The 15,091-nt window shown below is 36.2% G+C and overlaps 1 protein-coding gene across 7 annotated transcripts in view; it reads right to left on the bottom strand.

The window, feature by feature from the left end:
* The window catches only part of EXOC6 (exocyst complex component 6), a 121,393-nt gene that overhangs the window by 27,220 nt on the left and 79,082 nt on the right, over positions 1-15,091 (bottom strand). For 3 of the 7 annotated variants that reach the window (XM_068139655.1, XM_068139651.1, XM_068139652.1), the window contains exons 18-20: positions 14,847-15,026; positions 11,484-11,513; positions 6,029-6,170 (exon numbers count right to left, since the gene is read on the bottom strand). In XM_068139655.1, coding sequence (XP_067995756.1) covers positions 6,029-6,170; positions 11,484-11,513; positions 14,847-15,026 — 352 coding nt within the window. Of the gene's footprint in view, positions 1-6,028; positions 6,171-11,479; positions 11,562-14,846; positions 15,027-15,091 lie in introns of those variants that run through there. The other 4 variants (XM_068139657.1, XM_068139653.1, XM_068139654.1 and 1 more) reach the window with 2 other exon arrangements.

The following is a 15,091-nucleotide window of genomic DNA, read 5'->3' as shown; positions in this document are numbered from 1 at the left end:
AGATGTTAAATTGTCTGGTTTTCCTACTTTATAAGCAATACCAACTTTCTAGGGTAGTTTTCAGGGAGTTTGCAACCCATCACAAAGATACTTTTGAAATTAATAACCACACACCCCCCCAAACAAACAAACAAACAAAACCTACCCACACCCAAAACCACAGATAAAAGACATCACCAAAAGCATATCCAAAACCAACATTTTATAAAGAGAGTCGGTATAATAATAAACTCTTCAAAAAGCAGCTAAGAGAAAACAAACACCAACCTGCAGAAAACCATGAGATCTCCAGGCCTCTGAAAGCACCCTTCTGAATGCCCTAGGCTAAAGGGTTAGGTGTCCCCATGGCTGTCTTTGCGTATATTTCATGGCCAGTGGGACAGACAGGCCTATAATGTTGGCCCAGGGGGTCAGCCAAACACTGCATTCGAAAATGGGACTACCACACTGCAGCAGGGAGCTCTTAGCAATGCTCCATGGCAGACAGCTAAAAAGAGGTATGTGGGTTATGGCAGTACACTAATGAGGAGGATAAGTGCAGTGGTCAGAAGGGGTCTTCTCTACACTCCCCCAACAAGGAAAGAGAACCTGTATTTTTTTTGAAAGATAAGGACCATCTGTACCTGAGCCTGTATAACTTTCTGTTCAGGCACAGTGGACTGAGTGCAGCTTCCCTTACTGGACTTTAAAATCTACCAGCCACTCCACAATGGGAGAAGAAGTTCTACAGCAAAGGAATGGCCACAAACCCAAAAGAGAATAAAACTGAAAAGCATGACCTGCAGCCAAACTTTTCAGTTAGCTATTTGTACTTCATGCTTTGGGAGGCACCTTTCTACAGTGAGATACTTTTACTTGCCACAGGGCAAGTATTTGCATCCTCTCTGCAGCTCACCAGGCTAACAGTTTAGATTTATCCTAACACATTAAATAACGCATCATTGTTTAATTTCTTTACATAGCACCTAGTACCACTGCAACTATAGAGGAAGAAGCACATAAGGTATCAAAACTTGATTACTGTGTAAGATTTATTCCTTTTTAAAACAGTTTTAAATTATTAATGTATTTGTAACACCAGAGCATAAGCATTTAGACTCACATTTGGGTCATTTTTGACAGGTGACTACAGTAGAATTTGTTTCATTATTACAATTTCATGAGTTCAAAGGGCAAAAAGATAATCTGCTTAGGATAATGGTCAGACAGTTCCCCCTGCCCTCAGCTCAGGGCTTTTTTTACTAACAATTTTACAAAGCTAATTAAATATTTTCTACTGCACATCATTTTAGAAAGGTATTGTAAGAACAGGATTAACATTCTTAATGTCTTTGTCCTAAGGGTCCTTTTCCAGATAGTGATGAAACACTTGTCATATATGCATCTATTAAATATTCACCCTGTACACTCATTCTGGGCTTAAAGAGGATTTGGAGGGGTCAGAGGCTGGTTGGTTGGTTTGTTGGTTGATTTAGTGTGCATAAATGCATTCAGGAATTTTATAATATATGAGAAGAAAATGCAAAGATCACCATTAAACTGTCATAAACAACTACCTGCTTGGCAGCTTGAATGAGAAACTTTAAAGTTTCTGGGGGAAATAGGCTGAAAGAATGCATTACATGAATCAGGTATTCACAAGGCTTTTGTTAACATCTTCATTCCCTGCACTTTGCTGATACTGTGTAGACCTTTTCTGTGTACACACAACAGGCTCTTTGGCACAATATGTGCCCACAATACACACAATGTCAATGTACTTCCTGCAACAGCCAGTTTGGGAACTGACCGTAGGCAGGATCTCATGAAGTATGTAATAATATAAAACCAGGCTGGAAGGCAGCACATATACAAGAAATGTAAATTTAAATATTGTAAATAAAACTTCAGTCCATTTTCTTTGCCTATTTTGATCCTTTAATTACATTCTGTATACAGGGTATATATGAATTGATATGTCTCAATGGATATCACAAGAAAAGAGCTGTGTCAGCTAAAATGGAATTTAAGATATCTTTAACTCTAAAATTTACTGAATTTCTACGCACCCCTAGATTTATTAACAGGTCTCTTCATTTTATTCTCTCAAAACTCTATCTTTTAGCTATCATTTGGTCTGTGAATTCAGTACCTAGTTCCTGAAAAACAGTTCTGCTGCTCAGTGGCAGAAATCAAAAATCAGGGTCCAGACTTCCGTTCCAAAGCTAAATCAGAATAGTTTTACGGCAGCTCCATAGCACTGATTCACAGGCAGGACAGCAAAGCTACAAACATATTTTTAAAGGAAGAATGGAGAATCAGGTGACTATCTCAGCCACTTTGCAGCCCTGTTGGATGCTCCAGCTGTTCAAACATGCCTAGAGGGGAGCCTTGCTGAGGGAGCTGCCAGCTGGCTGCCTAGTAGCCTCCAGCCCTGCCCCCAGCACTGCTGAGCTCTCCCTGCTTTTTCTCACTCCCATACTGCCATATGTGACCAGCAGATGAAGGATGGTCTCAAGTGAGTTAACTTGACTTCCCAGATGGGAGAGGAGGCAGGTAAAATGAAGGGCCTCCAGAGGAGAGTGTGGCGCTCTTTCAAGGAAAATCAGGAATTTGGGTTCCTCAGTTTCTGGCATGCCCACCTGCTGATTACCTTCAGGTATGCTCAACAGAAAGCACTTGGGTCAAGATCTCTGTTGTTCTCAGACACTGCAGCTCCCCACATAGTGAGTGAAAATGAAGGGCCTGGCAGGAAGTCCTACACAGAGATGGTTAGGAAGGTATATTGCATCCTATTCTGTGTTTATTCTCCAATAAATCATTCTCATTTTTGGGCACCACCCAAAACCTTTGCATCCTTGCACAGATTCATGTTTGGGTGAAGAAGGATGCCCACTCAACCACACCTCCTTCTGCTTAATAATCGTGTCTCACAATTCATCTGTGGTAAAACACATAAATTACAAAAATTACATTTAACTCTTTCAGCAAATAGAACTCTGACAAATTCTAATTCTTAACAAAAAGTTGATGTAAAGCATCTAGATCTGCATGGCATCTCTTAAAAATTCCTTTTCTATTAGGTACACCTTGCTTTTCATGAAATTCAAATGTGGGTTCCTCTATCTCACTTCATCTTCAAGAAATAGCAAACACCTTCCCTCCTCATTTCTCTTCTCAGGGAACTGAAATGTAATATCCAAGCAAAAGACTACACTTTGAATTTTATTCAGTGGGATCTAGCACATTTAATTTTTCTGAATACAGCTGTAACAATCCAAATCATTGTAGTGGAAGATCACCATTGAGAAAGAATGGTGTAAAATGCAGAGATAAAACACTGCTTTGAAATTGTGTAATATGGAGAGAAAGTGGAGAAATACTTCAATTAAAACAGGACAAACAACTAAAACTGAAAGCTTTTGGAATGTTTGAAAGGGAAACAAATGCTGTTTAGAGTTAGATACTTTGCATAGAAATGCAGTGCAGGTTAGTGAAATCATACCTTTCTATATCTCATGTAACTTCTTAGCTCAAAATGCATCTGAGCATACTGCATTGTGTCTGTAGGTAAACTGTCAAACCCGTGAATACAATACAGTAGGAAACTACCCAACAGTTGTGAATTATTTGCACACTCTAAGCACTAATTGAAATGTCACTGTCGTATCCATTAATCCCAAAATGTCAAAGAATAAAGCTGGGGGAGGGTGATGAGCAAGAACATAAATCACAGGCATCACAGTGAGGCCTGGAATGTGCCTGTGATGGACCTTATGAATGAAACCACAACAGAAAAGCAGTCTGAGCAAAATCTTGTGTTGCCTAATTATTCCACAGATTGTAAGATGTCATTTGTTGCAACATACTATTCTGACAAGCTCCCATTATTATATTTAAGCTACTCAAAGGGGTTTTGTGCAAAATCAATTTTTTTGTAGTGTGCCTGGAAAGCCTTGCAAAAAGGAATAATTAAAGTTTATTCTATTTGCATCTGTACAGCCCATGCTAGAAGTTATGCAGTGGTGGAGTGTGCATTTTTCACTCTTAAAGTTACTAGTTTCCTGAAACTTTCTCACTTTGGTCCAAGGTTTTGCATGTCCTGTCCATGTCATAAGCTCAGTGTAACAGCTACATATAACAAAACATGTTGTCTTAAGATTATATTTATATTAATAACCTTAAAATACTAAAATGTTAACACAGAAGATGAAATAAAACTCTACTAAGGTCAAAGTTTCCAGAGTGCAGCAAACAAGATGGCAGAAAGTAGTAAAATAAATAAAGTAAAATAAAGGGCAAAGGCGAAAAAGATCTGAAAACAGCCTGGAGACCAGACAACAGTCAGACTCATTGGAACTTCTCATTACTTTGCTGTGACCATACTGTTGATGCTGTGAAAGCCACCTGCAAGGCATGCATTTCATTCCTGTACGGTTAGAAATCACCAAGTGAAGCAGTAGTGAATTGATCACTCTATACAGAGTAGCAAAGTACTGCACTGTTCACAGATTATGCTTTTAAAATTAGAACTAGAATAACAGGGTAATGAGCAAGCCTTCTTCACTGTTACTCTCTTGTTCAGAAGGCAGATGACTGTTTAGTGGGTGCACCAATCCAGCCTGTCTAGATGAATGATTATGGTACCAGTGTTAAAAATATTGTGGAATTTCTATTTTTACAACTAGGATCCTTTTTACATCTAGAAAACTACACCAATGCGCACACACACATCCCTACCCACCCATCTGAAAAGAGCACTATTAAATATGCATCCTCAAGCACACTAAAAATGAAAAAAAACAAACCATCAAACCATCATCTGGCCAACTTGTGCAATCATGAGATAAACTTAATGTCATGATGACAAATATTCTTTCAATCAGACCCTGATAATCCTGTCAGTTCATTCCATGCACTGAAAGGCCTTTAGGCTGTATGGTGAAGGACTGCCAGAAAGATGCCTGCACTACCTGTTACAGAGTTTTGCTGGAACGTAAGAAGGCAGGACGAGGAAAGGCAAGCTTGTGACTCAAGACCCCAAAATGTCCCTTAACTCTGTCCCTGGACACCCACAAGAACCTTTTGTGATCTATACCAAATTGGTTGAAATCAAATTTCCAGTTTCCCATAGGTGGCTGCTAATTGAGTAGTTATCAGGTTTTCTCATATGTCCCAAAAAACCCTCATGGTACAACTTGTAGAATTGCCCTTTTTTACAGTTGTCACCAAAATCACTGAGATTCATGCTTCAAACACATAAGAGTAATGACACTCTGAAAAAAAACAGAGCCCAACAATCTAAAAATATTTATTGGAAAAACCCACTGGGGAGCCTATTCACTGTATCCCAGTCATCAACTACAAAATAAAAAGACCTAATAACTACTTGTAATGCAACAATGTTATGGAAGCAGCTTCCTTGATAAACTTCTTTCCTTTCTCTGTGTAAAACATGAGGAAATTAATCCTGCCTTCAGTGCTGGATTGAAGTTATTTTCATGAAATAATTTAATGCCATGTTTTGAACAACGAGAAGAAAACAAAATCTGATGTAATAATATTCAGCAGAGGCAGCAGTGGTTCCATGAGGGAACTATAGAAATCTGCATCATCATAAATTCAAGAGGAAAAATGAAAATTTCACACACAGTTAACTTTTTTCTCTCATCTTTCAAAGCTAAAAATTACAAAACTCAGAAGTAAAAAACAAATAATTAAAATTTATGTAGTAACTTTGGACAATTTTGTACTAGGCTGTAGTCTTTCTACTGTATATAGCAATTATGATTCCATTAGGGGTAACAAGAGATAGATATTTCAATCAGATACTTGAATCATCAAAAAAAAAATCATAAAATTTCCCCCAGAATCCTTAACATACATAATCATAAATACTTTATAAAAAGATGTACTGTACATTTATTTTTTTTTCTTAAAGACAGAGCTTTAGTAGCTCCTGGAAAAAGATCACTATGTAGATTACATTGAAGAACTTATTTTAAGTGTTAAGACAGATATAGATAGGAATTCTGGAACATCTACTTACATTCACACTGTATCACATCTAAATTAAACTGTTGAATTGCTCCCATGCTTATTTGTTTTAATTCACTGTCCAGTAGCATCTGCATTAAAGATGTTGAAAGATGCTGGCAGGCTGACATACAAGCAGTCTGGGCCACTTTTCCCTAGTAGAAAGAGTAACAGGTTATAAGATAAAAACAAATTATATGTCACTAAAGAACTGCTTATCTAAGTTGATTTTAATATACACTCAAAATTTTTATGCACAAGACTTAGATTAGAAGGAGATACATCACACTTGCTGCTTTTTCTTTGGGCTGTTAGGTTTTTTTTCTATTAAATAAATTGGGGAACTAAATTAAGTTTATGTGAAAACAATTATTGGTATTTCTTCTGAAAATCCAACAGTCTTCATGAATACAAGGACATTTCCAAAATAGTAACAATACAATTGCTGAAGTATATGAACAGTTTTGTAGATTTTTTAAAAGCAAGAAGTGCAATAAAAATCAGCATGCTGCTTATTTTAAACAATAGTCAGTGAAAACATTTATAGAAACCAACATTTATATAAACCAAAACCAGTGCATTCAGCTCGGGATTTTCTCACAACAGGCTGTCCTAATCATTGGCACTGTAACTGATTGAATTCCATCTCACAGCTTGTTGCTAAATTATTTGAAACATTCATGTTTATCCATCAGCTTTTTAGGTGCTAAATAAATCACTGCTGTCAGTAATCAACTACTTACAAAATGAAATGTAGCCCTCTGCTGTACAAAACAGAAATTAATTTTCCAATCATGGTCTAGTCAGTAACATTTCTGATGTGTATATAACTGAGACAAGTAATTTTCCAAACATGAGACCAAAACCCAAAGCACAAAAATCAGACATTAATCTGGTAAATTATAAAAATTTAGCACAGAAAATTTGAAAGATATGGAAATTCTGCCTTAGATTTATGAAAACCAGATACCAAATCAGATGGCACCATTTATTCATAGGACTGCAATCTTTTAGAACAGAGTGATTTTTGTTTTCAAATGCAATTAAATTAATCTATTTTAATGTATTTAAACCAGGCTTTTCAACTGGCATCTGTGTTACAATACATATTGAAACAAAGGAAACTATTAACACATTTCCACAAAAGAAATCATAATTGCATACTACTGGAGCGCCACTGATACCATTTTACTTGTATTCTTCAGTAGCAATGGCACGTATTTCTCTAAACCAATGGTTCCCCAGCTGCTTTCTGCAAAGTCAGGTTGATCAATTCTCTGTTGACTCCCAGAGACACATACAAGCAATGGAAAAATGTAAGGATAGACAGCAGTTGGCTGTCCCCAAAAGTTTAGAAAGTTCTGCTCCAACACCTGAAGAGCTCTATCTTGTCCTTAATAAGGCAATTTGCTCGTAGCTTTGAATTTTCATGCATACATGTAACAGAAAGCAAATTTTGCCCTAAAATTTTGTAGTTTAAGTCTGTTCTTTGTTAAAATGTAATTAAGATGTGGACAACACAATGGAAAGCATTCATTCTCCTCACTTGTCACACTGAAACATTAAATCGCTTTGGCTAATACCTCTTTAGCATTAGGACACCTTGAATGGTTAGGAGCTTGTTATCTAAAATGAGATGTCAGTTTCTTAATTAAAAATCTCAGAACAGCAAATTACATTTTTGACTAAAATAGATGAACTGACAACAAGGAATGTAAGAAACAATGCAAGAACAGCATGCTTAAAAGTCTCCCAAACCCAATGGAAATTACACTGGGAGATATGCAGCTCTATTCCCCGAGTGGAATATCAATATGAATGGGGGGTGAGGGGGGAGAAGGAATAAAAGGGGAGAAAAAGAGGGATAAAAGAAAAAAAAAAGGAGGTGAGAAGGGGAATCAATAGGCCACCGTTCATTTAATTACAGTGTAGTTGGTTTGAAATACTTAATGGAAATGTCATTTTGATTTAATGGAACAACTAGTGCATCTCTGTTTAATGTACTGCTCCATCAAATCAGCTCCATGTCCTATTTATGCTGCCACTATAATGCAATAGAAGTTCAACTAGATTAATAGGTTGTCAAGAAAAATGTTAACATTCAATTTCTTTTATATGCAAACAATGTGTATTCCTCTCGTTTAAAATAAAAGACAGAATTTTGTATTTCTAAAAAGCAACTGAAGGAAATTGTCACAATCTGGCAAATGTCAATAGTACTGGAGCACAAGATAATGGTTACAACACAGAAATGACATGGTAAAAGCCACTTGGACTATACATAAGTATTGGTACATGTATGTTTAATGTTTATTTTAAATTTTCATAAAATGGAAACATCCTGATATTTAAACTATTTGCAACTATGTAACTTGGACTACAGGCTTATTGTTCACATGACATATCCACAAATAATAGAAGTTTACAATACAGTTTAGTCTTACCCAATACAATCACTCAATTTTCTTAAATATAAAGCCAAAAAATGAAGCTATCCATATCAACTGAAATTCTGAATTTTATCCAAATGAAATGTGAGCCTTACTGTTACTCTCTTCAAAACTCAGCGATTCCCAATTCAAAATACACTGGATGTACAACGTTCAGAAAAGAATGAAATTCAAATTTGTGTCTGACAAATGAGATCCAGTTAATAAATAAATAAGTAAAACTCTATCTCCAAATTTTCACCATCCACCAATTAATCAATTGCCATTTTCTTCATAATGCATTTTGAAGAGGAAATTTAAGGATTCCTAAACTTAGCACTAACCTATTTCTTTTCCAGAATTAAACAAACATCAGATTGTGTGAAAATAATGTCGACTATTTGTCAGTTTGGTATTTTGTTTTTTTTCTAAATTACTATTATTATTTTTTAAGAGTGTGTAATTACTGTATCTAGCAATTAAATATCTATATTCAATAGCATGCAGAGATTTAGCAGGCTTCGTGCACTCGCTCCAGTTGCCTCCCATTTGGAGACATCACCATTATCTCAGCTGTGCCTATGCTAATTGCTGCTATCTACAAAACCAATTCTTCCACTCAACTAATGTAAAGTTCAGGAAACAAGGACCCTATTCTATAAGCAAAAACACCTGCTAACAGTGTTAAAGGCAACTGTTTTTTCACCCAGCCTTCACATTTTGCTGAAATACAAGTTTGTAAAAAGAGAAAACTCTTAGACAAACTTCTTATATTTCAAAGGAGCTTGTAAAGAGAATCTGCTGACTTATTAAATCCTTTTTTATAGGACCCAAAAGCTTTTCTCCTAAGAACAATTGCAGCAAAGAGACATTTGGCTCCTAGGAAATTCCCAAAGGGTCAGCTGTATGCATCCTTCCATGGCACCGCTGCAGTACTGCTTTCTAAGACCCATGCTAGCTGTCTCAAAAGCAGCTTTCATCATTCACTATGGTGTCAGTCAATATGATTTATGGACTGCATTCAACAAAGTCAAAGCATATAGAATGAGAAATATGACTACAATCTGCTAATTTGTTTTGTATTGAGCCATTTAAGAGTCAAAGACCTGATGTCAGGCTGAGACCAGCAACACAATTAACTGGCCAGTGACAGATTCATCCATCCTCCCTGCCAGGCTGTGCCAATCAAAGGCAGCATGAAGCGGCATTTGGAGAAAACAGTAAGAAACCCCATTCTCTAAGTAGCCTGTGGAGGCTGTTGATTGACAGTTTTTGAATATAGCTGCAGAAAACCACCACCCCTTCACCCTCATTGCAAGCTGTGAAATTAGGCTTTTGCTGCCAATCACAGAAACAAAATAACACAAACTGCCATCCTCAGCATAAAAGGAAATAACAAAACTTGTCTGTTAAATCTAAGAAGTTAAGCCAAAGAATTAATTTAACATGAAGTGACATAATGAAAAGCTTTCTGAAAATGCAAAGAAACAAAAGATACAGATTTTACCAGTCACAGTAACTAAAGCATTACATTACTTAACATCAGGACCAAAATCCATTTTTTTAACCATTGATAAAATACAAGTATATTAAAAAACAGTAATGAGATTTTTAAGAATCAATTTTACTTCCAGTCTCTGTCCCAAATTCTACTGAATTAATAAAAAAAACAAACACCCAAAGTCTACTTGAATTCAAGTAATTTGTAACTGTTACTTTTCAATAGTCATTCTTTTCCAAAGAGCTGTCCAATACTAACTCTGTACTGACAAAGCACATATCTAGAACAAAACTTCACCTAGTACCAAACATTGATTAAAAATACATACACACCCTCTATAATTTCAAATTAACAGATCTGAAAATAAAAGGTAATTTTTTTCTTTAAGCATTCAAAATAAAAAGTGAAAAATGCAGGTCCTTAGTAACAACTCAGAGTGACCTCCTCCAGCACTGCACTACTCTCTTCACACAAACTTTTTCACTTATGTCAAAGCTTCACCTCCCAAGCTTCTACCTGGGCCCATAGCCACATATCAGTTTGTCAGTGGTGGCAAGAAAAGTTTGGCTTCATGACTTTTGTCTCTGTTCTTCAAAAGGTTGTAAGCTGCCACTAGATCTGTCCTCGCCCTTCTATTTAACAGACTAAATAAACCACCTCCCTAAACCTCCATTTATAACTGCTGTGCTCTAGGCTCCTTACAACTTGGAACAACTGTAAGATCCAGTCTCCAGATCCACTGGAGCTACTCAGCCAATTACCTTCTAAAATGTAGCAATAAAGGAGGTTATGTACTCTAAATGCCTTACATATTTGTTCACCTCAACAGTGAGCAGCACAGTATACATTACTTGCTATACACCGCTAAAGTGAACAAGATCCAACAACATAATTAGAAAAAAAAATAAGAAAAGTACATTCAGAAATTCAGTATTTGGAAGCCACTCTTAACAGAATAATACTAATTTCAACATCTTCATTATCATGGAAATGCTTATGCCAAATCAAAATAAACTCCTTATACAAAAATTGATGACCTTAAGATAATCAGGGCTTGGAAGAATTCTTAAAGGCAACCCATTACCTTTTTATTTCTTTTTTCTTTTTTTAAATTGAGCACACATATTCCTTTGACCCCAGGCAGATGAAGCAGAGAGACGATGGAACTTGCACTGCTTCTTTATTCTGTTACATCACTCTACCCTTATTCTGTATGCATGTCTCATAGCTGCATTTTGATACCTGACCTCTCTTCTGAAAGGTCCCATAGTCTCCTCTAAATGATCTCATCTGGGATGCAAGACATACCCCAGAAAAACCTCTGCAAGGCTTTTAGGGCTCCTACTGTCCCAGTGTACAAAAGCCCAATGTTAGTCATTAGGCTGATTCCCGCATGCAACCACGCAAGGTACACAGCAAGTCATCAGCAGAACAGAGGGATTCTTTTTATTAAATTATTTTCAATCGAATCAATAAGCCTGCAGGCAGTTCATAGTTTTTCAGTTCACATGCTATTTCTTCATCTTGCATCTACTTACCGACATAGCTGCATGGTCATTGTTGTTATTCTGAGAAGGAAACCAGTAAGGCAATCAAAACAAAAAAATTAAGATGTACTGTCAACATCAAAAAAAAAAAAAAAAAAAGAATAAAAAATTGGCAGCAATAAAAGGTAAGGAAAAGCTTCCAAAAAGAATAATTACAGCTACATAATTCCTTTATTTTTATATATATATATTTAATATATATTTTTTAATCTCTGAAGCTATATAGTATTTTTCGATGCATAACAAAGAGATTATAATTAATGTTAATTGGGAAACACAATATTTTTCTGTAATAAGGAACTGTATGCCAAAATATTGAAGTAGGATATTTGAAATGACAAAGGCATCTGTTAATATGCCTTTGCAGAAAGAAACAACATATCCCAAAATATTTAGGTTAAAAAATAAATACCATGTTTACCATCTTGTCTTACAGAGGCTCATTAACATACTTTGCTCAATAAAGACTTAAAATGGCTCAGGACACTAAGAATCCAAATGTAACATGGCCCATTAATATGTTTAAACATAAATCTAATGGTAATATAACTGTAGGGTGGAATAAATCTGTTTTCTTTACCAAAACTGCTTAAGTACAGTAAACAAACACAGAGGAGAAAACTTAAGAGAAAAAACCCGCAAAGCTTGAGACACAGAAGACATTTCCAGCAGTCCAGCAGAGATTTCAGACCCCACCTAAGCTGCACCATGAAGTGTGCAGGTCCAGTAAAACTGACATCATGTTCTACCTGACTTAGATTTCTACTGTTCCAATACAAATAATACAAATTGCATTAAACAGATATTTAATATATGATGTATTTTTTAAAGTTCCGCCTATGTCGTTACAGAAATACTTCAGTATAGCCCCACATGGAAGCACAAAAGGAGACACATCCCTCTGCATTCACACAGCTTACACATACAATAAAGCAAGACTACAACAGGAACCCAACAACTGCAACAAAAATTTGTTAAAGAACATATTATAACCCTTCTACAAGAAGGCTTGAGTTTGAAATAATATCAAGGATGAAATCACCAACCCTTCAATAGAATAGAATAGAATTAACCAGGTTGGAAAAGACCTTCAAGATCATCAAAGTCCAACCCATCATCCAACACTAGCTAATCAACTAAACCATGGCACCAAGCACCCCATCCAGTCTCTTTTTAAACACCTCCAGTGATGGTGACTCCACCACCATCCTGGGCAGCCCATTCCAATGGCCAATCACTCTTTCTGTGAAGAACTTCTTAACATCCAGCCTAAACCTCCCCTGGCTCAGCTTGAGACTGTGTCCTCTTGTTCTGGTGCTGGTTGCCTGGGAGAAGAGACCAATCCCCACCTGGCTACAACCTCCCTTCAGGTAGTTGTAGACAGCATTAAGGTCTACTGTGGCCAACTAGTGACCCGAGCCCTAGAAAAATACATTTTAAAATTATTGGACACACTAAAGTTGGAAGATAAGAGATTCCTGTACCTGTCCTGCCCTTTTCCTTACTAGAATCATGGCCAGTGGATAGTATTTTTATTCTTCAATTGTTAAACACAGAAAAGGTTCTGAGAAAGTATTTTGAGCAGTAGGATATTTCTGCCAGCCATACAAAAATTATTATGGAAATGACACTGTGACATATTCAAATAATCCATTAATGAGAATAAACACTAAAACTGTTCCAGATCTAAACTATAGCGTATGAAAATCTAGCTTAATTTAGCACTCAAAAAGTACTTAATATTTTTCCAAGTTATGGATGAGTCCTGGACTTGTCTTTGAAAGTATTTTTACGAAAAATATTCTCTTAATGACAGTAACCTACAAATCTAAGTAGAATCACCATAATGAAACTGTGTACACATTTTCATATAACTTCCACAGCTCATACACAGCAACAGTCATAGGATTGGATGCTTCTACAATTGGCCAAGCCAGAACAGGGAGTGAAATACAATGTAAGTAAAAATATTACAAGAAACCTCTTGCCAGACCAGACTAATTGTCTGTACAATTCTGTATCCTGCTTGTTACCTGACCAGAGTTTGAAATAACAGAATAACTTTGTTGTAGGAACTACCTTTCTTCAAAGATGGACTTGTGCCTCCAGGCACATTTCTATTCCTTTCACACTTTTCAAGTCCTATTGCCACAGCTGCTTCTTTCCGTCCCATTTAACATATTACTTTGTTCTGTCTGTGGCTCACTTCTGAAAAGCTACACCATAACATACATACATGACAGACTCCTGTGCATCCTCCTCTAGAAGTTTTACGTCCCTTAACTGCTATATGCATGTAGCCATGGAGAAGCAGTGCCATTTGCTCATATTGTTTTACATGTTAAATTATAATGAATATAACTATCTAAAAACTTTGCTATTCTTCATCAAAAAAATGCTCAACTGATTTGGCACAGAAATATATCTCATGTCATATTCACATCAGTTTTACACGATACATTTTGAGTGGCTTATGTCTTTGAGTCAGTTAAAACCAGGAGACTGAAAAATCATAGCCACTTCACATGTGATTTGGAAGACCAGATAAGCCCACTATGTCTGCAAGTTCAACACCTTGCTGTGCACATCAAAAAATTATCTTCTACTTCCAGGCTGGATCCTCAAAACATTCTATGCACCAGGGACTTCATAGGCATGGCACATGTGGACACGTGGACAACAGTGTGACAGTAGCAACTGAGGACAAGCTGATAAAAAGTGGATGTAGCTTGAAAGACTTACTGAAATTACTCCAGCTCTACAAACGACTATGATAACAAATCAAACCAGAAATAGTCTATCTTAAAGCAAGGGGAAATCAGACAACAGAATGTAACAAACAGTACACAAAACAGATTAATGTCTCCCTTTTCCCTGGGAAAAAATAACACAGGATATATTTGAATATGAATAAGGATTCACTTCACTGAAGCTCAGTTAACTAGAGTCAAATCACTTCTTATGATTAAAAAAAAAATGTACTTAAAAATAACCTTGAAAAATCAAGACCTCCAAAAGCTTATGCACAAATGCAGGATTTGCACCAATTCTGCACTGTTTGAATCAATGCATGTGTACACAGAACCAACATGGTTAATTAAAAAGGGCATCTGATGCTCTAGAAAAATGCATGAATTCTTACACTATTTGTAAATTAGCTGTTCTTAACAATATTACTGAAATATTTTCTAATTATTACCACAGGTAAGCATCATCAACATTCTGAAACACATCTGAAAATAAATCTGTAGCACATGCACAATTCAAAAATCACACTTGTCTTCAAAATGTTGGTATCTTAAAATAAAATAATGCTCCAATAGTTTGACATTAAACTTCATTTTGAACACTTACAGGTAAATGAGTAAAAACTTGAAACGTGCTTCTTAAAAAGTTAATAAGGTCCATTAAATATCCGCTGGCTCTTCCGTCTGACTCAGACATTGTCCAATCATAATCAGCAATCTGAATAAATTCATCTATTTTTTGGTTAAGTTTTGTGTATATTTCTCCCTCTGCAGCATGCCTGGCATCCTGAAAAAATAAAATAGTTGTGTGCAGTTGTCAGAATTTTAGAATGTTATCCGAATACAGACGAA

The sequence above is a fragment of the Melanerpes formicivorus genome, unplaced genomic scaffold (genome assembly GCF_026170545.1).
Source record: "Melanerpes formicivorus ecotype bairdi unplaced genomic scaffold, bMelFor1.0.p_v2 SCAF_6, whole genome shotgun sequence".
Lineage (NCBI taxonomy): Eukaryota > Metazoa > Chordata > Aves > Piciformes > Picidae > Melanerpes > Melanerpes formicivorus.
This window is presented reverse-complemented; position numbering and strand designations above follow the sequence as displayed.